Raw genomic sequence first — 22827 nt, forward strand, 5'->3', positions numbered from 1 at the left:
CAGTGGTGGAGAGAGCGAGAAGGGTGCGGTGATTTGGCGATAAAAGCTCCCGCCAAGCTGATAGCTGGAACAAACAGGTGACTTGAAGGGACCGTCTTCGTGTTCAACCGCTATGAGGTGTGAACGAGAGCTCAAAGTGGAGCTAAGACACGCGATCTTCGTCGCGCCTGCTGTTCTAGTGATATGGGTGGTGAAGGTGAGTCGACATGCAAACGAGGAAAGAGCGAGAACATGGCGCACAGCATCCAGAGATAGTGCTGGATAGTTAAACAAGAATGCAAGATTAGCCAGATACCGTGTCATCAGAACGGCGTCGAAACTATGAGGATTTATAATACCGGGGAAAAGGACGCGACGACATTGAATAGCAGTCCATGAGCTTGGGCATTAATGTGAACATAAGTGGAGAAGACAAACATAGCGAAAGATCAGTTTGTGTATACAAGATTCGGCTCATTAGGATCCCAGGTAAGCGAAGGTAGGCCACGAGTGAGATGTGCAATGTGATGAGAGGAGTAACAGGAACTGCAAAGAAGTGTGTGGGCGATAGAGAATAGAATTTGCAAGACCTAAGTAACAAGAGAGGATTCAAAATGACATGCCAGAAGTGCAGAGGTTTGAGTACTTAGTGTTGCTGCGGACACGAAACCTTCAGGTAAATACTGCCTTCGTAAGATCGGTAGTACGAGCACAGAGACGTTCACTATGGGCATGATAGGAACAACATCAAGCCACCACAACAATACTATTTTTTCTGCAGTCAGCAAGTTCGGTATATTTAACTCGCGAAAATGGTCACACGAGCTCAAAGAAATTGCATAAAGCCGACAATGTACCCAAGACGCCGACTCGGTTGCGCCGGTTTCTACAAGGCCGACGGTATGCACAGGAAGAGTCCAGAACAACATGTTGACACAGGAATTGGTGCGCGAATGGTCGTTATGTTGTGAAATACAATGTGAGATGTTGGTAGCAAGTGTTGACGTTTTCGACGATGATGTAGTGGCGTCGAAGGACCGAAGAAGCCGGAATCGTCCGATGAACGGGCGCCACCAATCAGAGAATAGCAGTTGTCATAACCGAGGAAGCTTGAGTGGCGCCCTGGCGCTACAACTTCGATGATAGCAACACTTTGACCTTTAAGCCTCAGCCCGCACTCTCCACTCCACCCTAGACACAATGGCCTCCATACGCGCTTTCACTCGTCTGGCTACCCAGCGAACTGGTACGTATAGCGCCTAGTATCACAGCATCAATTGAGCACTGCTAACGCTCCACGGCAGCCGTACGCCCGGCAGTTTTCTCTCGTGGCTTTGCCTCCGTAAACGACGTCCATGCCCGGGACCCAATCTCCAAGACCGCCGAGAAGATCGCACCTGATGCTTCGCGCTCGCCCATCCCAGAGAGCAAGACGTCGACAATCCAGGAGCCCGAGCCCAGCAAAGATGCGAAGACCAAGACTTTCCACATTTACCGATGGAACCCAGATGAGCCCACGTCAAAGCCCAAGATGCAGTCCTACACACTCGACTTGAACAAGACCGGACCCATGATGCTGGATGCGCTCATCAGGATCAAGAACGAGGTGGACCCGACCCTGACTTTCAGGCGGAGTTGTCGCGAGGGCATTTGTGGAAGTTGTGCCATGAACATCGACGGAGTCAACACCCTGGCATGCCTTTGTATGTGGAATCGCATTGCATATGGGAGTTGGAGGCTAGGCTAACAGGACACAATAGGCCGCATTCCCACCGACACCACCAAGGAATCTCGCATCTACCCGCTCCCCCACATGTACGTTGTCAAGGACCTCGTACCGGACATGACTCTCTTCTACAAGCAATATCGATCGGTCAAGCCATACCTGCAGCGCACCACTGCCGCACCAGATGTACGTGCATATAACGAGATCATTCCAAGCATGAATGCTAACAGTGCTCCAGGGTCGTGAGTTCCGCCAGTCCAAGGAAGATCGCAAGAAGCTCGACGGACTCTACGAATGCATTCTCTGCGCTTGCTGCTCAACATCATGCCCATCGTACTGGTGGAACCAGGAGGAGTACCTTGGCCCTGCCGTTCTTCTCCAATCCTACCGATGGATCGCCGATTCACGAGACGAGAAGAAGGCTGAGCGCCAGGATGCTCTTAACAACAGCATGAGCTTATACCGATGCCACACCATTCTAAACTGCTCAAGGACATGCCCCAAGGGACTGAACCCTGCGCTAGCCATTGCGGAGATCAAGAAGAGCATGGCCTTCACTTAGAGTAGTCTTGATTATCGCGGCAGGAGGAGAGTCACTGGATTATGTTCACTGTATGTATCTGCGATTTTGCGCAGAAGTTGATTTTCTTCGAGCCACATTCGTACTTTTTTGAGATGTAAATGCAAACAAATCTAAGCAATTATATCATTGTTCCCTGTGCCAATCTAACATTGACTGAGAAGACTAGTCTGCAAAACTCACTTGACTGACACAGTGTTTTTTTCCGCTCATATCTCAGAGCTGCACGCTCTCGTCGTCGAAGCTACTGCTCAACAAAACGGACCCCTATCGCTTTACTCCTTGATCTCATACATCATCCACCCACTCAGTGACTGGAGTGAATCCAGCTTCTCCTCTGTTCCAGCCTGTGAATTGTCTTTTCCTGTGACCTTGATACCCAGCGATCCGGCAATCATCTTCGTCTTGTACTCTTTGCCATTATCGTCCACCAAGACTGGCACGGAAGCAAAGCCATTGGGGATATCGGAGATATCAACGTCATGGTAAGATACGCCATCCAATTCCAACCTATCCGAATCGGTTTCCCATGGATTCCGGGATTCTGTCTGCTGATCGTACATACACTCTCCTTTGTCGTTCCAGAAGCAGAATGCTGTCAACCAGCCTCCCAGGTATGACGGCCCACTACCTCCACCAAGATGATGTGCGATCTTGGACCAGAAATCGTGCGAGACAGTAGACTGCTCTGGATCAAAAGTTGCGATAAAGTTGCGCAGAACAGGGCGGAGGAGGTCGGCAAATGTACTTGCTTCAGGGCCTAATTCTGGCAACTTTTCGAGTCTCTTAAGAATATCTTCGTAATCTGCGCGTTCGCCTAACAGAGTGACTGTAGGAATTCCGCACATAAGACAACATCTATACTTGAAATACGCCTTCATGCTGCCCATCATGAGCACTGCAGCTGTCGTGCGATCGGTAACCGTAGTTGTGCTGAACGCTGGCATGATCCAGTCTCGTAGATCAGGGTCTTTGACGTTCTCTTGAATCAACGCTGTCATGCGTCGTGCGAGCATGCCAAAATCTACGGTATGGATATTACCAACCTCTTTGACTCTGAGCTCTTTTTGCCCTTGGTGCGAGACGAAGTGGTCGCGCAGTGCTTCGGCGTTGGCGTTGATGTAAACATTCAGCTGCGATAGTATGGCGAACCAGACATCTTCGGGGCGAATAACAAGGTGGTGGTGCCTGCTATATGCTGTGAATGCTGCGTGGACGAACCCATTGTTCGACTCGACGATGTGGGATTTGCTGAACTCGTCCTCGGAGACGGAGCTCTGAATTATCCATTTGCAGTTTTTGGAATCTGATGGACTAGTGCCTCTGAGCAGTGCGTCATTCGAGGCGATTTTGGCGTTTCTGTTATGGTAGCTTTCGGATTTATGATCCGCGACTGTGATTGTGACCGGCATGTTTGTTGACGTGTGTTGTTGAAAGATGGGTTGTAACAGAATAGAGGAAGTCTGAATTGTTTTGAGACGAGAATTGTGGTTCTCGTAGTAAGAGTATGACTAACTACTATATATATCTGCGCCGTGGTTTCGAGGCGCCCAAGGTTGCTGCCGTTGCTGCCTATGGCTAGAGCAGCCTACGGTTGTGGATTGGTGCCTGCCCATGCACAAACACGCAGTTGCTCCATGGGGTTGCGGGGTAATCGCGTCTCCGCTCTACAATACCAAAACTTGTTGGATTCTATCAGCTTCCATCTCATGTACAATCAGTTTGTACGGAACAAGCAGTATAACTATTTGTTCCTCTCTCTTTGTTAGATATGCCTATAGATAGGGCACCTGTACGTAGTTCAATAGAATCATCTCGACTTCTTATTCTGATCCGAGAAAACTCGCAACGACAAAGGCCTATCAGGTGCATAAAATGTGACATGACAATAGTTTCGCCGAAGACCATATGCCCTATCAGGCTCTCAACCACTGCTGGGGTTCCTCGAACCAGAACGTCGCACTATGATGTGAAGGATTCGATCTCAAGGTATCATCAAACATAGCAGACGGGTTAAGGACACTACAGTCTCTGGGGTCGCTATCCACATCGCTACATGGCATCACTCTAACATTTGACGAACTGACGCCTATCTGCTAACTCCGCGAGTGATCTTGGTCTTGATCAGCATATGAGGATGAGTTGTGTCAAGCGAAGACAAATAGAAAGAAGAAAGTTTCAAAGTCTCGCAAGGAAGCGATTGGGACCGGTTTGTGCTAGCCTGTTCTGCCATAGAGCGTGCAGCAAGTCTGAACTTGCGTTTGCAGGCGATTGATTTAGCGAGCCAAGCTAGAAAAGGAACGACGGCGGTGAGAACGTATTTGTTTACGACTGTCCCGGATGGCAGCAAAGGCGACACCCAAAGATAGAATGAAGTCCAGAGCGACGAAGAAATTGGGTCGAACTAATCAATGTCAGGTGAGTCGGTTAGGGAGCTGCATGTTACGATTATACAGCTTTCAGAAGCCATCATTTAGGCTTCAGCAATCTCCTGTGGACCTCAAATATTCGATGCGACAACTGCTCAATGGGTATTTGACTTGTTCATTATTACTACGAAGCCTAGGAATATAGGCGTTCGCACCACAGTGCAGTCCCATCAAGGAAAGCCCGCGTTATCCTATACGCAAATATTGAAACACATTATACACAAGCTCGTGCCCGTCCAACATACAGCTTTATGACTTCGTATCGGGGGTCATGTCTTGTCCTCCTTCATATCGTACTGCTCGGCTGCGCTCCAACTCGAATCAAGGGGGTATCTTATGCGACGCCTTTGGCGGCTTGCCTCTGTGATGGATGTTAGAGATGTGTAAAGTTAGGTGGCTGGTGAAGCTGTGACGTACCTTCTTGTTGATGAACATGGCAATGACCAGGACGGCGACGAGGAAAACAATGACAAAGACGACGATGACACCGGGCTCACGCTGAGCCCAGTTCTTGTCACGCTTGGCCAGCTGGTGGAGAGCGTACTCGGCGCGAGCGGCGATGGGCATAGAGATGGCGGCCATTGTGTTTGTGGGTTTCTGGGGTGAAGATGTTAGAGAGGATGTTCGATTAGGTAGCTGGAGAGATTCCTGGAGCTGGAGAAGCACAGGCCAGAGGCATTGGGCGAACGCGATTCAGTCCAAGAGAGCTATCGAGCAAAAGGATCTTCGGCCAAGGCTTGTCGCGAGACTCGTCCCGATGGCGTAGATGCGATAACGCGGCGCGCACGCTTGTGGACAGCTCCAGAAGAAAGCGGCATTAAGCTTACATTTACGAATTGAATCGGACCTCTTTTGAATTGTCGAGCTGGTTGAAGCTTTGGTTGGCAGCTGTTGATGGTGACGGAAGCTTGTCAGCGCGATCGGATCAAACCCACGGAACGGTCGCGACGGCAGAGGGACTCGGCGATGTTAATTGAATGGCGCAGGTCGACAGCGATGCAGCATCAAAGAGTGAAATCAAAAGCCTTAATAACAAGAGGCTGATAGTCCGCTTTTAAATGCGCCGGCTCGCCGAAAATTTCTGCAGTTGATGAGGCATTTTGTTTGGCCCCGGGTCCTAGCGGGTTGGCCGGGAGCCTCCAAGCTTGCAAGGGTAGGTGCGCGCGCTTCGGCCGGGGATGGGAGCGGTCATGGAATTAGTGAACTTACAGTGAATCGCGAATGCGCGTTGCGGTGGGCAGTTGGTGGTGGGCTTTTGGGGATGCTGGAGATTCGGGGCGAAGAGCAGCGTGAAGAGTAGATGAATGGCTGGGACCTAGCAACGCGAGGGTTGAGGGAGCTAGGAGGGAGCTACTCAATGCAGCCAATGGCGCGACATGCCATCATTTCGTCGTAGATGAGCCGACGATCGCCAGCCTCATATTCGGCAGCGGTCGAGTGTTTGCACGTGTTGGCTCGCTATTTTGCAACTTGTTTCCCTTGTTGGGACGATAAGAAAGCCTCTGCGCAGCTTCACCGGTCCTTCTCGTGGTGCTTTCGACGCCAGCGACTCCCCATGGACTCTCCTCTCGCGCCTCCACAGTTGCGTCTGGTTGCTGCAAGCCGCCGCTGACGCTACTCGTCGGCTCCACTCGACCTCGACCCCTGCCACCTATTAACCGTTCTTGTGCCGCAGAAGCAGCAACGATGTCATCGCCTATTGCTTATCTGCAGTGACTGATGGAGACGCAGCGAGCCCACGCTCCGACCGAGCGCCTTGGCCGTTTGACACAAGTCGAACCGTGGGCTGGCAGGCAAAAGCACGCCTAGCGCACCGGAGACAAAAACAACGCATGTCAATAATGCCTCATTTCCAGACGCTCGCTCTGCCGTCAACAGGGCGACGCGCTACGCCGATAGCGCCTGCGCACAACGGAGACGCGTGGGGTGGCCTTGGTACGAGCTGCCGGGATCATCACTAAGCTTCTGTTGTGCCTGTGCCCCCGCATCTTGGCGAAGCATGGCACACAGGAGGCGCTTTGAAACGCTGAGGAGCATCACCATGTCACGCACACATCACCAGCCGTAGCAAGTGTCGCGAGAGAGCTGGGGGCTAGCATCTGGGGCGTGTTTCCGTGTCCGCTATAATGACGTCTCCCAAACAGCCAATATCGTCGTTATCAACCATGGTCGTATAGTGTTGCTCATGACTCGGTCGCCATGTGACCGACTTGTCTGGGCATAAAATACTTATTCACGCCATCATAACAACAGCTATGTGCAGCCAGCCATCAAGATATGCTGTCGCCCGAACCAACTCCTCCACACTCGCGCTCAGCGGCAAGACGGCACCGTGCAGCACTGCCTGTGCCAGTAGCGGACTTCGTCTGCTCGGAAATAGTGTCGGCAATATCTGGTTCAAGGCAGTCCCGATGGTCTGTGGTTGCCCTGTTTGTTGTCAGCTGCATCCAGACCTACACCGCAATTACACTTACTAGACGACAGGTTCGGCGTGACCAGCCTCTGCACAATTCTCAAACTCCCTGGCGCCGTTTCCTCTTGCACCCCTTCTGACGACGCATGCGGGAGATACAGCCTGACCGGCAGATGTCTCAGATTGACCCCTTGCGGATTCAGCAACTTCTGGTTGATGGGATTGTACAGCGCAAAGTCGTGCTTCTTCACTCCGTTCCAGAGCTGTGTGCTGTCCTCTTTGCTCAAGAACATGACTGTTTTCCCCGTTCCTGTTCTCAGGTAATCCGCCTCCTTCACGCTATGAATGAATAGATCATGCATGTGCCTATCGTCATTATCGAGTTGAACAAGCTGCTCGGAAGGGAAGCCAGAGAAATGCAGTGTGAGACGCCAGGGTAAATGTTGGCCGTCTTCCTCTGTATTCTCAACCTTGTGAGCTTGCACAGCTTCTGTATCTGTGTCTGAAGGATACGCTGGCTCAGCACCTGAGTAGAGGTCATAGAGGAGACCCAAGGGGTAATGCCATTTGAGCGGCACGTCTTCGTAGGATAGCCATGCGTCTTTGGGTGAGACGTCCGGGTAGATGAGGCTGCGTGAGAAGAAGGCATGTAGTTTGTGTATGAGTAAGCCAAGATAGGATATTCGTGGGAATTGTATCTACCTCTGGTCAGCTCCTACTTGATCAAGCTGTACCATGACCATGCGAGTATTGAGTTTGCGCGTACTAAGTAAGGATCCGACTCATCGTACGTTCTACAGTCACCCTTGTGCAACCGTATCTCGAGCGGAATACTCCCATTCCAAGTGCTCTGCCGCAGCCTACTCGTGACGTCTCTTGAGGCCATGGAAGCGAAGCATCCAAGACGCAGGTCGCCAGCCGCCGTTCTGGTAGCCTAGGCGCAGCTGATCGATAGTGGGGTAGGCAGGCAAGGCAAGGCAAGGCGGGGTATGCAGGAAGCTTGGGCCTGGCGTGCAGGAACCACCGACGTTTTGCTCGTGCGTCTCTGCGACAACCGCGAACTCGTCAAACTACTGTAGGAACATGTGCGCTGGTCGTGCCTCCTTCATCCACAACGCACGTATCATGTGATGCCGTAAATGGGCCATCTACTTACGCACAACAGCTGGACCATGAGCGTGGCACTCAGCCGCAAACGTTCGCGCCTGACCATTGACGAGGACGAGGACGAGGTGCAGCACCGCAGAGAGCCGTCGCCCACTCTGCCAACATTGGGCGATGCCCTGAAGAGGTCCAAGACACAATGTGAACTGGAAGAACTAGACATGATCAGTCCGGAAGAGGCTTGGAGTGTGGATGTCGACGCAATACTTGCCAGCAACACACTCGCGACTCTACCAAGCAGCAAGCTAGAAGCGCATAACAATTGGGCAAGATACTCAAAACAAGAATCAATAATAGTTTTGTGCGTCCAAGGAAACGTTCAAATACACTACGAGCTGCTATGGTAAATCCGATTTATTCCATCCGCACTATTCTTACTGACTTGCAACAGCTCCGCACTCCCTGACCTCTACGCTCTCTCTCCCTCGCTCCAGGCCCTCGTACTCTGCCACGACCCCTCGACACATAGACTATCCTCTTCCGCGCCCTTTTCGCTCCCCGTCATACAAGCCGCAACCCCTTCGAACAACCACTTCGTCCGCCTAGGCCTTCTACATCCTCTCGGTGGAGGTAAATTCCCATTAGATGCACTGGTCGTGCTGGACAAGCAGAGTAGAAGAAGGCTGGTGCTACCGTTCGGTTGGGGTGCTGGTAAACATGCGGATACGCCCGCGGGGCGGAACATACAGATGCGATTGATGGGACTGCTGAAGAGCTGTGTTGCGACTTTAGTACGGGAACAATGAATGTCATTGTATGACTCAAGTCAGAATCCCGACACGATAATGTTACATCAACGTATACGCCTGGAGTATATAGACGCCGCGGTCCACAATCCTCTAGAGTTTCGTAGCTAGAATTGCTACCCATGAACGCCTACGCCCGGACAGGCTCTGATAGTAGCAGAGTAATGAAATAACGGATGGGGTTAGGGTGGAAGAAGACAACTATGTTGGTACATGTCGTCTATCGCAGCTCTTACAAAACAGGATGCCGACACCCCGTATTTAGCTTATACCCTCGTCAAAGAGTAGCCCCAGAAAAACTTGTGAAACGAGATGAAAAACACCAAGGGCGCTTGTCGGTACTGCTCACATTTTGGAGGGGGTCCAAATGAAATAAACATGACTGATGTCTTTTAAAGGCAACCTGCTAAGAATTTGTGTTAGGCTCGATCCATGAAACCGTCCCATCTGCCATCTCCTCGGGTACCGCAAGAGAAGTGAACTGATGCGAACAAGCCAGACAAGCCAATCTTTACGTTACGATGCAGATGATCGCGTTGTCTGTGACGGAGTCAGTCATATTGCATTCATGGGTGTCGAATGAGAGACTATTTAACCTCTTGTAAATTTCAATATCTTCTTATATCTACCTTCGAGACGGATAGCTCACCAAACTGATGTTGAAGAAGGGCGATATTAGTCCAAATGCGTCAGAGTCAGAGCTGACCCTACTAGAGTACGACAAATGAGGCGGACATTTGGATATGCTCCCAGTGCGTGAGTTGGAAGGAGTTTGTAGCTACGAGTAGCTAGACTCTCTCATGCTTTGTGTATTTGCAGTGAGCGGGCGCACAAGTCTACGATGGGTATCCTTTTGTGTGTGTGTGTGTGTGTGTGTGTGTGTGTGTGTGTGTGTGTGTGTGTGTGTGTGTGTGTGTTTGTATTTGTCAGTCTTAGAATTGTTCCATACCTCTTGATTCTGGATTCGTTTCCATCATTGGGTGAGTTCTTTATTGACAGCATCTCGTGTATCGTCTACTGCGCTATGCTATAGTAGTTCTTCCTGGGTACAATGTAAGTATACTTGTTGACAGGCCTACCTTTAATCCTGCACCTCCTATCCTTTTGCATTCTGAACATCTTCGATTGAACAGTGAAAGCACAAACAAAGGTCCTATACGATTTGCTGTATCTGAGCGCCCGATCTTTCCAGCGTTGAAGTCGACCCACATAGGTAGACGGCCGCGAGGCGGAGGGCAAAAATGAAACAAGTACGGAGGGCCATCTGTAAGCGTATACAGTGGGTAGTCAAGTTACATAGTACCACGATTGGGGTATGGTGGCCTGACGAGGAGTTATGCTATCTTGGTGACGGATGTTAGGGTATGATCAAGTGTTGGTAATGAGGTTGACGCCTAGCGCCTGACACCTGCCGAGCGCGCCCCGGGCGACGGCACTGGACGGTACTATATCATCCCCTCTTTATCACGAGCACTTTAAAAAAAGAAAACATAGCAAAGGCTGTGTTATACTGTGTCAACCCACTTTTTGCTCAAGATCGTCACGCTGGTCCTAGATATTGTATTCGCGCTTCTAAGGCTGTTGCGGACCCGCACGATGCAATCGAAAACCGGCTTCTGTCACCAGTCCTACAGTGAGAGAAGGCCTCTACATTGTCCCTCTCGTGGAACCTGCGAGCGGAAACGGAGGGAGAAGATTACTAGATTCGGCAGGAGACTCCTAGCCCCAGTCGTCAAAGCCACTAACCTTGCTGTGATAACCTAGTGTGGGTTCGACCAACCCCACCATGCGATATATGACCATACTCGCACTTTGTACAGAGTCAATATCACTACTTAAGACGTTCAGTAAACCAAGCAAGACTGCGAAGACCAGATATAAAATCGAAATCAGTAACCATGCCTCAAGCCATCAAGCTAAAAGCACCGAATGGTCAAGAGTGGGAGCAGCCGACGGGCCTCTTCATCGACAACGAATTCGTGGATTCATCATCCCCAGCAAACACAATAGCATCAATCGACCCCGCCACGGAAAAGCAGATTGCTGTAGTACAGGCTGCGTCAGAGCAAGACGTTGATCGTGCAGTCCAAGCAGCGAAGAAAGCACTGAAGAATCCAGAATGGAAGCAACTTTGCGTTACTCAACGTGGGCGACTCATGGCAAAGCTTGCAGACTTGATGGAAGAGAACAAAACGCTTCTTGCCACTATCGATGCTTGGGATAATGGTGAGCCTCACCGAATACATGAGTTGAAAACACTAATAGTCGTTAGGCAAGCCTTATAATGTAGCCCTTACCGAAGACCTCCCTGAAGCGTTTTCTACCATTCGCTACTACGCTGGTTGGGCAGACAAGATTTCCGGACAGACCATCAGTACGACCCCCCAAAAGTTTGCATATACCCTACGCCAGCCCATCGGTGTCGTCGCCCAGATCATCCCTTGGAACTACCCTTTATCCATGGCTTGCTGGAAACTTGGACCTGCGCTAGCGTGCGGTAATACGGTTGTATTAAAAGCAGCGGAGCAGACCCCACTATCAATTCTCATTCTGGCCAAACTTATCAAGCAGGCTGGGTTCCCACCTGGCGTCGTAAATATCTTGAATGGGCTTGGACGGGAAGCAGGTGCAGCGTTGGTACAACATCCCCTCGTCGACAAAGTCGCTTTCACAGGCTCTACGACTACAGCTACCCAAATCATGAAGATGGCCGCAGTAGGGCTGAAGAACATTACTCTAGAGACTGGAGGCAAGTCCCCGTTGATCGTCTTTGAAGATGCCGATATGGACCAGGCGGTACGATGGTCGCACGTGGGTATCATGTCGAACCAAGGGCAGATATGCACAGCCACGTCTCGAATACTTGTCCAGGAATCAGTGTTTGATACATTCGTCTCTCAATTCCGTCAGCAGATTAAAAATGTTTCCATCATCGGTAATCAATGGAGCGAAAACACTTTCCAGGGCCCTCAAGTCACGAAGCAGCAATATGAGCGAGTGCTATCGTATGTCGACATCGGTAAATCTGAAGGGGCAGAGCTGATAGAAGGCGGAGAGGCTTGCGAAGGCAACGGCTACTATGTCAAGCCGACAGTATTTACAAAGGTCTCGCCCAACATGCGCATCTACCGAGAGGAAATCTTCGGCCCCTTCGTAGTGATTGCCACTTTCTCAAGAGAAGAGGAGGCGGTGAACATGGCCAACGATTCAATTTTCGGTCTTGGTAGTGCTATCTTCACAAAGGATCTCGAAAGAGCTCACAGGGTGGCTGCGGAGATTGAATCGGGCATGGTATGGGTAAACAGCAGTCAAGATTGCGACTACAGGATACCTTTTGGCGGCGTGAAACAAAGCGGTATTGGAAGAGAGCTTGGGGAGGCAGGACTGGAGGCTTACTCACAGGTGAAGGCAGTACATATTAACATGGGCAACAAGCTGTAAACCTATTAGAGGGAGGGGAAACCGATGATCGTGGTCGAAGATATCAATAGACCCTGCTCTATATGTGTGTGTGTTTTTATATCCGCTGTATCCTGCTCATCAAGCTCGACCTATTGCATTAATACCACTTATGACTGAAGACATCCTTAGGATGGAGATTCAGAGGTGTCCTAGAAGGCGAAAGATAACGGTGGGACCACGGGCATGAGCAGCAAGCTGCCAGAATAAGACAATATGCATAATTGAACTGATTTTCGATAGGAGGATGGCAATTTACATGTTTCAACGCCTTCACATAGTCGCGTGTCACCGTTTTTGACAGACCATTTCCGACAGCGACGTGATGACCACGAGTAAAAGTCTTGGGCGAAAAGAAACTGTCGGTATTACACAGACGCCCCGCAATCCAAGGTTTTGGGAACGCAAAAAATAAAATAAAACAAAAAAAATGTGCATCTTTTACATATTGACTTTCGTTTATGCTAATGCACTTCCACAGTAAGGCGTCTAACGGGTTAGCCGCTACGCCACGACCACGCCCCCCATCACCCCTTCATTCCATTCGTACGAGTCGTACTAAGATGCACTACTTTCTCTCGCTTCCAACCGTCTACTAATTTTCCAAGTACATGTGCACGGGTCTTCCATCTTGACGCCATTCGTGACGTTTTCCATCCTTGCGAATTAACCGGGAATCATTTCCAGTTCCACGCCACCGGCTTACTTCCAAGGTTGTTATCTCCAATTCTGCCCAATCCTTCGAGAGGTTGGACACAGATGCGGCCATGAAAGTAATTCAGATGTGGTGGTGGCTGTCGACAATTCTGCTCACCTGTTACATTTACCCGCTCGGCGTTACTAAACCGGCACCTTGTGATGGATTCGCACCTATTTCCCCAATTTGTAATGGACTTTCGCTTCTACTCTAGACACAACTCAACTCGACAGTGGACGAAACAGGAGACAATCGGATTGGTGTGAAAGGAGAAAGGGTACCGGCAATTGAAAACAGAGCCCAAACGATACCCGGCAATGCAAAAACAGCCTTGTACTTGACAGCTACTCCTGCCTCTCTTGTCACGCCCTATACCCCACACACCCATAACTACACCCACACATACGGACAAAATTCCTAAGAAAGCATACAGTATCTATTCACGAAATGCAACAATAGATCGGAGTACGATAAGCGAAATCTGTCACGCATCAGATGTCTCGGTCTGCGGACACACATCCTTGTCCCTAGCCAATGGAAATGTTTATGTTACCTAGAAGGCTCAATGCTCGGCATAATGTCCGATGGCACGAGAACAGACTTCTTGCATGTGCTTTTTCCGATGACAATGATATCTTGTGCTAAGCTTGGAAGGTGGCTTGCGGGAAGAAAAAGAAAATATCAGGGGTGTGAGTGTAGACAAGGAACTCATGCATGTGAGTTTCCGCATCGTATGTTCACGGGCAGATCTGACATTTCAGGATAAGGCATCCTTTGATCTAGATCGCGACGACGACGCGTGGATTGTGGGTAGTTGTCGTAGTCGTTTGCTGGTTGTTCATGCGGGCCGGGGCATTTAGCGTGGGTAAAAAGAGGGGGATTGCGCACTCGGACGAGATCTCGATGATCGATCTCTAAACTTTCTTGGCCCCCCGAACACGATACGAACTTGGCCTTTTCTGTGTACTTATGACTGTGGGATCCTGACCCGCACCTCTCGGAGTGAAGCAAGAGGCCCATGCAAGGGAGACGGTGTGAACACGCAGGGTGTCGACACCACAAAAGGGAACGCAGGGGCGTCATCGCTCTTGCAGCGTGATACAACCTTGGAAAACCTGCATATACGTCGGCGTTGGAGTCCAGCCAGTCACAACATTGAAAGCCCTTACCAAGTTTGCTCTCCGATCGGAGGAGGGCGTTGCAACCGCAGATTCGGCGCGCGCTACAGCATACCATCTGCACACCATCGGTAAATTTAACATCGCAGCATGTACTCCATGAAGCAGGCCCCTTGCGTCATGCCGTGAGCGTTGCCACATGTAATCGCGTGCAAGGCTTCTATATCAGTATTGAAATCTTGGCTGGATTGTTCTACCGCGATTTGATTGCGATGCCCTTGGTGACTGCGCGGTCGTCCGTCCGCGCATCTCCTGTGTGGCACAGTTGCGGCGATAGCGGCTGAAGATGAGGTTTCAGAGCCGGTATGCACGGGATGGATGTGTATTGAAGCGGTATGGTGGCCGGAGCCAAGTTTTATCTCCAGCCTGACTGCTGTATCTGGTGCGTTCCTGGACCATAGTACAAAGTAGCCAATCAGCTGCGTCTAATATTGAATGCAATTTAGTGCAGCAATATTGTCGTCGGTATGCTAACCGCAACGTTCTTGATAGCATTACTCGCGAATTTCCAGGTCCAACTGCCGAAGATGCTGCCAGTGTACAGTATGCCAACTCCAACGAAATGTTTTGCTGCCGGGACTTCCGATTCGCTACATATCCCAGTTCATAAGATATTTTGTCCACCCCTGCTGCACTTGATTGCGGTGGAATTTGCCATTATGAGTTGCAAGCGATGCATCGCGCTTGTAGGCGAAGTGTGGTGCAAACCGTAGAAGGTTATATCGAACCTCAGGTATAGACAATACGTCGTGAGGGAGGATCCTTCCGCGCGAAGCTCCACTTGCAAGAAAAACCGTCGGTCGGCCCAATGCAACCGCAGCCCGTCTCTTGCCTCTTACGACCTGGCTGCATAAAGGGCCCTGTCTTTTGACAGCTGTCATTGCCACGGTCGTGATGAGAACCGTCGTCTTGCAGACGCGGCTTGTCTTGTGATCACGGCAGGGGTTCCTTTCAGGTCCGTCTATTCAGTCCGCTGCTAACTATGAGGGGACGGATTTACTACGCGACGAGTCAGGCCGCACGCATACCAGGAGGCAACGGGGAAATTCCGCCGGCACGCCCAACGGCAGTTTTCTTACGTGAGGTAAGATGCGCACAAGACACCCCAGTGATTCCATAACGGATGACGAGTCAGCAATAATGGTGTGTCGCGCGCGAAGCGAAGGAACTGGTGTGTTTGGTGCCGGCCCTCAGTGGTTGATGCGCCAATCAAACAATGGATGGGTCGAGCTTCAGGGAGAGCCCGCGACTCGAACGGCGGCCTGTGTTGTATTAACCTGCGGCGCCAGCTGGGGCGACTCCACCCCAAGGCTACGCTCTTGCGGCTAGTGTTTCGCTGGAACTGACGGAGGACGGTTGCGATTGCTGTCTGTGCATTCCCGCGGCCGATGATGTATCGCCAAGCGGGGGAAGCGGAAAAGGATATGAATGGCACTTGCACACTGCCGCTGTATCAGGAAGGAATTGACGCGTGGGTACAATGGTTTGTCTAGAGCATCCAAGTTCATGCATGGAAGATTGCCTTGTACAGAAAACCTGCTAACAAATGGGGCCTTAATTCTGGGTCAGGTCCGACGGCTACGTGGCTTCATCGTGCGTTTTGCGTCGTGGGCGGATAGCTCTACACAGCCTGAGCAAAAAGGTCTTGGGGCCCAAACTCCTCAGCTCCCTAGCACACTGAACGTACTATGACGTATATCATGCAGCCATGTCGATGCCGCATACTGCCGAAGCATATTAAGCGGCACTTGAGCATTGTTTTCGGCATGTGAGCCAGGTTTTAGGTCCGGGTACAGCAAGTTTGCAATCACGTTGCGGACCGATTGTATACCCACATTCTCAAACGACCGTCCAGGCGTTGTGACTCGACGAGCGTTCCCGTAGCCTCGCGCCCCCAGCCAGCGACGTAAGCCGTTAGCACGCCCCGAGAGAGTTTTGCCTGCGCTAGAGCCTAGATCTGCAATCGACACCCAGCGTTTCCCGAAGGCGCTGCGTGCTCCGAGCGATCGACGCTGACTATTTATACAAGAACGTTGCAAGGGCGTTCCGAGGTCTTTGAACCCAGTGATTCGGAATTGTTGCGGGTGCATTTCGTTCAATTTGGTGAATTCTAAGCGACCGATTGGGTTTGCATGGATTTCTTCGTGAGGCTAACATCAAAGATCAGCAGGCAGTCGCGTGAGAGAGGCGTGCCGAAGCCTGTAAGAACCACATCGAAACGGTCATGATTGGCGAGGCTGATGACGCCGCCCAGGTCGACACTGCTGATGAGGTCATTATCAACTGTGGCTCAATTGTATGCGTTCCATGTCTAGACCTTCATATGCTCCCCGCACCAGGGAAAACCGTGTGTAATCTGCTGCGCAATACAAAATCTACCATCTGCTAGATACACACATAACATCAGCTTACGAAAACGGATAAAAAGAAAAGAAAAAGAAAATCTTTTGCCTGCGTCGCCGTTGCGCAGTATGGCCGCTTTTCAGCCACATCTCAAATCCACGATGATCCAACTCAAAATCGATATTCGAGAGTATACCGGACTCGGCCAAACTCGAACAGCACCGAAAGACTCCGCTGTACCGGAATGGGGAAGTTGAGCGACGAATTATGATTAGCCGCGATAGCGAGTTCAACAGCGTTGGCGACTCGGGAAGCCCCGCTCGGCAGCCGTCAGCCGTGTCACCCTATCCCGTTTTTGCGAGTAGCAATGTAAGGGTGTGGCTAGTCATGCAGGTAATTCGGATAGCGTGAGCTGGAACATGCCCCGGGCGCCTGATTCGCTGCTTCGCCCAGTGGGAGGCTTTGAATGATGTCGACACGCTAGAACGTTGTTGCGATTGAATTTACCGGCTGTTGTACATGTGAAAGTCGAGACTGCGTCAATAAAGACTGCATCCAAGTTGCAAGGGTGGCCCAGAGATCGATCGGGATACCAGAACTCTGTTTCAGCGGATCCATATTGATTGATACTTTGGGTTTCGTACCGAACCGCTTTGACGCTCGTCGCTTGTGCGGGGCTTGGTGCATCCTTGTCCGAGCACGGAATGCTGGGCCCCTAATGTTTGGATAAGGTTTGTGAGTTTCGCGCTTTGGTAACAGGGTCGTTAGTGGGGACTCGACTCATGCAGTAGTCCAGCAGTTGTGAAGAAGAGATCAGATTGGGTATAGTAGCAACATCGTCGAGTGATAGCTGGTGTGATAGGCACATGCTGTCGGCACCGGAGACGGAGCGCGGACGAAGGAGGTGTGAAACGTAGATGTGGAGGCGTACCACGTACATCAGGTGATACATAGCAGCATCATGACGTGGGCAGATCTGAGCAGCAACATGACAAACGCTTCTCATCGTAGAGAGCTATGGTGGCGTAGAATAGATAACGCCGTGAAGAGGGTAACACTGTCGAGAATGATAACGCCGATCCTTTTTCTTAACCATCTCTTTCAAGCAGTAAACCCTTACAGTACCAAATACCAAAAATAGCAGCCAAGGCAAGAGCGTGAAGACGACCGGATGGGGGTATAGCGGACGATCTTCTTTTGCTGTCATGAACACCAACCCAAATGCAAATGCGGACGTGAATCGAATGATAACTTTCGTGTGCGGAAGCGTAATCGTGAACGGTGTAATGTAGACATTAATGACCTAGGCCGGAGCTGTGGAACGGACAGGTGGTGTTGGGTTGGATGGAGGGTCAAATGTTACTACTTTTCGGTACTTTGAGGCTTCGTGAGGTATCTCGGACTTTCGCTTGGCGGAAACAGGATGGGCCGGAGGACTGGGAGGTGAAGGGTCTTCTATGCTTCTACTCCGTGACTTATGCGCTGCTTCTGTCTCGGGCGGGCTGGTTGCAGCCGCGGGGCACATCTGGTGTTGGCGTACCCAATGCGCGTACGCTTCGTCGGCATATTTGGTGTGATTTTCCAGTCGTTTGATGTAATCCTCGGTTAATCTCGTCTGTTCGCGTATGTTCTGCGCAGGTGAGCTCAGTCGGAACTGGTTTTCTCCGGGTAAAGGCCGCTTCCAGCGAACACCGCAGTTCTTGCACCGCTCCACTTGGGGCGTGTTTTGCTGCTGAAGTTGCGCCGGATCCTCCATAGGGGGAGGAGCTGCAGTGGTGATGGCCAAGATGGCCTGCTCCACAGAAGGCTTGATAGTGTGCTCAGGCGATGGCTGTTCTTCGGGAGTCTCCACTGGCACAGGGGCTGTCGGATGGGGGTCTGGCCGGGGTCTTTGATTTGGCGGCATGTTTTCCGAGGTGTAGACGGTGTTGAATCTTACGTTGTAGCGTTGATGTCGTCCACTGCCGTTTGTTTGATCTAACGTTGGAGATGGTAGTGGTCTCTTGGATCCGGAGTCTGTGTTGGCGTCTCGCACTTGCTCTGGCGACCTGGAAGATTCGGCAAAAGTGTGAGGGTTGGAGGATGACGATGGTGAGGTTGCTCCGTTTTGGTTGCGGGTTCCTGTCTCTACAGATGGTTGATTTAAGCGATATTCACTCGCTGGGGAATGGGGAGAAGCGGGCCCAGCAGGATGTGAGATTGGCCGGGGAGCGTTTGGCTGACGACCATTACCCCCTACAGCAGGGTGAAAATAGGAAAAGGCAAGAACAGAGGAAGGAACAGTGGGCTCGGCTTCTTTTGAGGTGTCGAAACGGTGCTGGGAGATGGCCGAGTCTTGGCGCAGGCTAGCAATTGGCGGTGGTTGCGATGGTGCAGCGACTTCCTGGGGACTGTACGGGCCAGCAGTTGGCTGGGGTAATGAAAGAGAAAACCTTTGTGGTTGATGATGATGATGTTGCTGTTGTTCTGGTGCAAGGGGCGGGATTCTGGTGTTGGTGGGGCTGCCCAACAAGTCAGCACGCTTGCGGCAGGCTCTGTTACGGCTACTTACCTGACGTGCGGGCTCGTGTGATTGATTGCGGTGAACGAGGCTTGCTGTGCGGAACTGGCAAAGTCGAGCGCGGCGAGCGTCGTGGGCGGCGTGGATTGTGAGACAGGCCGGTCGGCGGTGTTTGCAGCAGGCGGCGGCGGGACAGAGTCACGCGGGCGGTGCAGGACTGAGTCGGACGACGACGAGGTCAGCTCAGCAAAGCTGGGGAGGGTTCGCTGGGGAAAGCGGTTGGGGTCGGGCTGCGGGTGCCTGCGTGGATGCCAGTCGCTCCCCATCATGGCATTCGGTCGTCTTAAGTTGTTATCTGGCGGTCAAGCGGCGGCTTGAGTGGGAGTTGAGGAAGAAGGGCAGGGTCGCACAAGGAGTAGGGTCTCACGGGAAGAGTGGAAAGGGTCTAGCATTTGCAGCGACTTCTTGTGCAGCTCCGCTCAGGAAGAAGCGGCTGGAGGCCCTAGTTGGGGGGCTTGCAACAAGGGCATGTCACTGGTTTGCGCAGGCTGCGGGGGAAGGCGCTGCTGCACTGTGAAAGAGAGCTCTGGGGCCCACTTGAGATGGCATGCAGCGGGGACCTGATGCCGTCGACGAACCCATGTCTTCCCACGTCCTCCCATGTCGCCCACCCACAGCCACCCATGTCGCGACCAGAGCCACCCATGCTGCCAGCATGGACCTCGCACGGCGGGACGCCAGACGCGGATGCGTGCAAAGGCGCTAAGGGGCTCGGGGCAGGCGGCTGGAGATCCGCTTGTGGCATGCCAATCTTGCCAGACTCGAGCCTCCCCCCCCCCCTCGGGCGAGCACAGGACATGGCCGTGGCCGTGGCCGACACCAGACACCACGCTCCGGATCCGAGTAACGAGCGACTCCAGCATCAGCACCAGCACCAGCACGCAACACGAGTGCAGCGCACAACGTCCTCGGCCATGGGGCCTGTTGTGTGCACCTCACCTGTGCAGCCCACCTGTGCAGCCACCTGTCCGGCCGTGTGTGCCCACTGCGGCTAGCTGCTTACCTTACCTTGCCCTGCCCCACGTGACTCCTCCCGTACTCTCCCGACAATCTTAGACGCTGCCTGCCTGCCGGCCTGCCTGCCTGTGCCACTGTCCAATCTGCCTCTCTCCGCCAGCGTGTCCCTTTGCTTGTTTGGACGCGTGCGGCTGCAGCCGAATGAACGCAACTGTGGGCTTCCCGTCTCAGGGACCGACGCGCCGCGACAACGAGGCTCTGCAACGGGAAATGCGATGCTGCAAACACGACGCTGCCAAACGCGCGCGCAATGGCCAGACCAGACCAGAGCCATCGTTGCCATCGCTAACCACACCTGTTGACCATGACTGTGCCGCCTCCAGCCGTCCATGGCCTCATTACACCTCCTCAACTTGCCCGCCATATCAGAAAGTCCTCCTCGGACTCCCAAAGCCGTTAGCGCCTCGCACTCTCCTAGCCATTTGCTGTTTCGGCTAGCACCCAACGGTGTTTGTGGCGCTTGACGGCAAGCTTCAGCTGCACCCTCCTGACGCATTCAACGGCCATCTAGTGCCCTGCAACCCGACTCTGACCCCATTTGCTTCACCGATGGGACATGGGCGACCCTCATTTACCGGACCGAATGGGATTCGTCCCGCGCTCGCGCCTCTTCGACCAAAGCCAGAAGTGCCTGTCTCGGTATACCGACCGCCGTCTGATTGGCCCATTTAGTCCCTGCTTCCAAGCTTGACCGATGACCACACTTTCAAAGGACCTTGTCTACAAGCTTGACCACCCGGAAATATCTCGAGACACACTAAGCGGTGTGCAAGAACAACGACCAAGTCAGTCATCAAACTATCTTCCATCGCATCGTACGCCGACATTGCCTGATTAGGACTTGCCCGTCGTGACCATCGGGTAGCTGCGTGGCGATCCTACGGTGCTGTCAGCCTACTACGCCGCAAAGGAAGATCCTTCTACCATTATCAAAATAGCTCCATATATGGGGTATCATTCATCCGCGACTATACGCCTACCACAAAGCGTGTCCTGGACAATCAACAGAACATGCCTCCCTGAACCTGCGGGCGATAATGCAAGTCCTTCACAGCTCTAGCCAAAATGGCTGCTCTGCACATCCGGACATCGCCAGGCGAGTCTCTCCACTTCTCGAAGAACCAAGAGCCACTACGGGACGACACCGCGGTTTACCCACGGCCCGAGTACATGAGTCTATCATCTGCCTGCTCAGCTTTCCCCCAAGTTTCACGAGTGTTTCCTGCTGTGGTACAAAGTCATTCTCCTGAGGAGTTGCACCACAAGCCAAGCCGCTCATCATTCGCCTAGGCCCGGATCCAAGTCTGTTGCCTCGCCATCGACTGATTGCTCCATCTGCAGACCATGGAACCGCTGCCTTGCTTGCATTCACTCTTTGCTTGCATAGCGGCACGTCTTATCACGGACAAATCCACCTAGTGGACTCTCATCACTTGTCGCATGTAGCCATGCTCATCACGGACGTCTGTATAGGACACGTACGTTGCTCGCATGGGGACGTCGTAGCTAGCGAGTCCATCAATGCGGTTGAGCCATCTAAAGTGCTAAGCCCTAGACTCACACTCACGCTAATCCCTGCCACGGGAGTCCTTCCCCGCCTCGCGTGCACCACCTCATCCACGCTAATCACCTCACAAAGATCGACGTTGAAGAAACGTTGCGCCAATCAGCCCAGGTGCTGCATTCGCAATGTTTGGCTCGCAGCGGGCGGCAGCTTTGACCCACCTGTCTCTTGCAAGCTTCCTCACGTCCCTGTGGCGAGTTTCGCCGTCAGTTGTTCGCTTAGGCATGTACGCGTGCCTGCACGACATCGAAGGATCGAAGCTTTGAGATGCACAACACTCCCGACCTGGCTAGGTCGAAGCAATCCGCTCAAATGTAGTCGTCGGAAGACACTGGAAGCTCGAGCCTGCTAATCTCACAAAAGGTCAAGTGCCTGCTGGCCTTGACGCAACTGACTCACGCTTCGAGGATGCTCAATAGCAGATACCATGTCTTGGGCGAGACGGCAGAATTGCCACCCTCAACATCATGTTCAGATCTCGCCTGTTCGTGCCTGGCGATGGCTCGCATGCGTTATCTGGCAGACAGTGCAGCTAGCCTTATTGGTGCGAACATCCATACCTCATTTGCCAGTCAGCGTACTGGTGGTGGTTTGCCAACACTTTGCATATACGCGAATAGCACCATGCCGAGCCACCGAGAAGGCGATTGGCCTGTGACACTGCATAGCCTGCAATATATGGACCCCGTCCAAGTGATGGCCAATTAGTCGCTGCAGCCTCAGACTGCGAACTTGACAGCTGAAAGACTGTCACTCTGCACACCATCGGCCCTTCTCTCGGAGGTACCGCACTCACCCTTCCTTTTCAAGTGACAAACCACCATGCCTCGGCTCATAGTCGCATGATAATAGACGGTTAGAGACAATATCACGCCAGTGCCGCTTACGCTTACACAGGAGTGCTTACGTCCTAGGATCATCCAGGCAATGGCGTCTGCTGCGCAATGCCATTTTGATCACCTACACCGATAT

General features: G+C 52.1%; 10 protein-coding genes across 10 annotated transcripts; 5 read left to right on the forward strand and 5 right to left on the reverse strand.

Annotated features, from left to right (window-relative positions):
- Nucleotides 1-865: 865 nt before the first annotated feature.
- On the forward strand, nt 866-2387 carry CC77DRAFT_1020093 (mitochondrial succinate dehydrogenase iron-sulfur subunit). The gene is made up of 4 exons (XM_018524976.1): nt 866-1225; nt 1284-1682; nt 1740-1891; nt 1944-2387. Exons 1-4 carry the CDS (start codon nt 1180-1182, stop codon nt 2265-2267), a joined length of 921 nt encoding a protein of 306 aa, XP_018386725.1. The 5' UTR covers nt 866-1179; the 3' UTR covers nt 2268-2387.
- Nucleotides 2388-2398: 11 nt separating this feature from the next.
- CC77DRAFT_1020094 (hypothetical protein) lies at nt 2399-3861 on the reverse strand. The gene has a single exon (XM_018524977.1). The coding sequence runs from the start codon at nt 3695-3697 to the stop codon at nt 2561-2563; it is 1137 nt and encodes a 378-aa protein (XP_018386726.1). The 5' UTR covers nt 3698-3861; the 3' UTR covers nt 2399-2560.
- Nucleotides 3862-5048: 1187 nt separating this feature from the next.
- On the reverse strand, nt 5049-5296 carry CC77DRAFT_1060993 (hypothetical protein; the record flags this gene model as incomplete). The annotated part of the gene is made up of 2 exons (XM_018528378.1): nt 5049-5075; nt 5132-5296. The coding sequence occupies 2 exons, from the start codon at nt 5294-5296 to the stop codon at nt 5049-5051; spliced, it is 192 nt and encodes a 63-aa protein (XP_018386727.1).
- A 1434-nt stretch (nt 5297-6730) lies between these two features.
- Nucleotides 6731-8168, reverse strand: CC77DRAFT_988321 (autophagy protein 5). The gene is made up of 3 exons (XM_018536272.1): nt 7894-8168; nt 7189-7825; nt 6731-7141 (listed from the first exon to the last, which is right to left on the reverse strand). The coding sequence occupies exons 1-3, from the start codon at nt 8011-8013 to the stop codon at nt 6948-6950; spliced, it is 951 nt and encodes a 316-aa protein (XP_018386728.1). The 5' UTR covers nt 8014-8168; the 3' UTR covers nt 6731-6947.
- CC77DRAFT_866284 (hypothetical protein) lies at nt 8149-9125 on the forward strand. Its single transcript, XM_018533477.1, has 3 exons — nt 8149-8243; nt 8293-8634; nt 8683-9125. The coding sequence occupies exons 2-3, from the start codon at nt 8300-8302 to the stop codon at nt 9035-9037; spliced, it is 690 nt and encodes a 229-aa protein (XP_018386729.1). The 5' UTR covers nt 8149-8243; nt 8293-8299; the 3' UTR covers nt 9038-9125.
- Nucleotides 9126-9686: 561 nt separating this feature from the next.
- CC77DRAFT_1020098 (hypothetical protein) lies at nt 9687-10100 on the forward strand. Its single transcript, XM_018524978.1, has one exon. It carries the CDS (start codon nt 9879-9881, stop codon nt 10068-10070), a length of 192 nt encoding a protein of 63 aa, XP_018386730.1. The 5' UTR covers nt 9687-9878; the 3' UTR covers nt 10071-10100.
- A 381-nt stretch (nt 10101-10481) lies between these two features.
- Nucleotides 10482-12535, forward strand: CC77DRAFT_962176 (aldehyde dehydrogenase). The gene is made up of 2 exons (XM_018535638.1): nt 10482-11263; nt 11310-12535. Exons 1-2 carry the CDS (start codon nt 10936-10938, stop codon nt 12476-12478), a joined length of 1497 nt encoding a protein of 498 aa, XP_018386731.1. The 5' UTR covers nt 10482-10935; the 3' UTR covers nt 12479-12535.
- Nucleotides 12536-17868: 5333 nt separating this feature from the next.
- CC77DRAFT_866679 (hypothetical protein) lies at nt 17869-19629 on the reverse strand. Its single transcript, XM_018533478.1, has 2 exons — nt 19266-19629; nt 17869-19215 (listed from the first exon to the last, which is right to left on the reverse strand). Exons 1-2 carry the CDS (start codon nt 19541-19543, stop codon nt 18018-18020), a joined length of 1476 nt encoding a protein of 491 aa, XP_018386732.1. The 5' UTR covers nt 19544-19629; the 3' UTR covers nt 17869-18017.
- Nucleotides 19630-20123: 494 nt separating this feature from the next.
- Nucleotides 20124-21072, reverse strand: CC77DRAFT_867669 (hypothetical protein). Its single transcript, XM_018533481.1, has one exon. It carries the CDS (start codon nt 20785-20787, stop codon nt 20266-20268), a length of 522 nt encoding a protein of 173 aa, XP_018386733.1. The 5' UTR covers nt 20788-21072; the 3' UTR covers nt 20124-20265.
- Nucleotides 21073-21478: 406 nt separating this feature from the next.
- Nucleotides 21479-22300, forward strand: CC77DRAFT_867894 (hypothetical protein). Its single transcript, XM_018533483.1, has one exon. It carries the CDS (start codon nt 21740-21742, stop codon nt 22205-22207), a length of 468 nt encoding a protein of 155 aa, XP_018386734.1. The 5' UTR covers nt 21479-21739; the 3' UTR covers nt 22208-22300.
- The last annotated feature ends 527 nt before the right edge of the window (nt 22301-22827 follow it).

This window comes from Alternaria alternata, assembly GCF_001642055.1.
Source record: "Alternaria alternata strain SRC1lrK2f unplaced genomic scaffold CC77scaffold_9, whole genome shotgun sequence".
Lineage (NCBI taxonomy): Eukaryota > Fungi > Ascomycota > Dothideomycetes > Pleosporales > Pleosporaceae > Alternaria > Alternaria alternata.

Bases quoted from the DNA above. Each gene is read 5' to 3' on its own strand.
- CC77DRAFT_1020093 (XM_018524976.1), top strand. From the start codon at position 1,180: ATGGCCTCCATACGCGCTTTCACTCGTCTGGCTACCCAGCGAACTG. The intron at 1,226-1,283 runs GTACGTATAGCG...GCTCCACGGCAG, and splicing joins TCTGGCTACCCAGCGAACTG to CCGTACGCCCGGCAGTTTTC. The intron at 1,892-1,943 runs GTACGTGCATAT...ACAGTGCTCCAG, and splicing joins GCACCACTGCCGCACCAGAT to GGTCGTGAGTTCCGCCAGTC.
- CC77DRAFT_1020094 (XM_018524977.1), bottom strand. From the start codon at position 3,697: ATGCCGGTCACAATCACAGTCGCGGATCATAAATCCGAAAGCTACCAT.
- CC77DRAFT_988321 (XM_018536272.1), bottom strand. From the start codon at position 8,013: ATGGCCTCAAGAGACGTCACGAGTAGGCTGCGGCAGAGCACTTGGAAT. The intron at 7,826-7,893 runs GTACGCGCAAAC...GACCAGAGGTAG, and splicing joins ATGAGTCGGATCCTTACTTA to ATACAATTCCCACGAATATC. The intron at 7,142-7,188 runs GTAAGTGTAATT...GACAACAAACAG, and splicing joins CACGCCGAACCTGTCGTCTA to GGCAACCACAGACCATCGGG.
- CC77DRAFT_866284 (XM_018533477.1), top strand. From the start codon at position 8,300: ATGAGCGTGGCACTCAGCCGCAAACGTTCGCGCCTGACCATTGACGAG. The intron at 8,635-8,682 runs GTAAATCCGATT...GACTTGCAACAG, and splicing joins ATACACTACGAGCTGCTATG to CTCCGCACTCCCTGACCTCT.
- CC77DRAFT_1020098 (XM_018524978.1), top strand. From the start codon at position 9,879: ATGGGTATCCTTTTGTGTGTGTGTGTGTGTGTGTGTGTGTGTGTGTGT.
- CC77DRAFT_962176 (XM_018535638.1), top strand. From the start codon at position 10,936: ATGCCTCAAGCCATCAAGCTAAAAGCACCGAATGGTCAAGAGTGGGAG. The intron at 11,264-11,309 runs GTGAGCCTCACC...AATAGTCGTTAG, and splicing joins TATCGATGCTTGGGATAATG to GCAAGCCTTATAATGTAGCC.
- CC77DRAFT_866679 (XM_018533478.1), bottom strand. From the start codon at position 19,543: ATGATGGGGAGCGACTGGCATCCACGCAGGCACCCGCAGCCCGACCCC. The intron at 19,216-19,265 runs GTAAGTAGCCGT...CTTGTTGGGCAG, and splicing joins CACACGAGCCCGCACGTCAG to CCCCACCAACACCAGAATCC.
- CC77DRAFT_867669 (XM_018533481.1), bottom strand. From the start codon at position 20,787: ATGCGTCAGGAGGGTGCAGCTGAAGCTTGCCGTCAAGCGCCACAAACA.
- CC77DRAFT_867894 (XM_018533483.1), top strand. From the start codon at position 21,740: ATGCTCATCACGGACGTCTGTATAGGACACGTACGTTGCTCGCATGGG.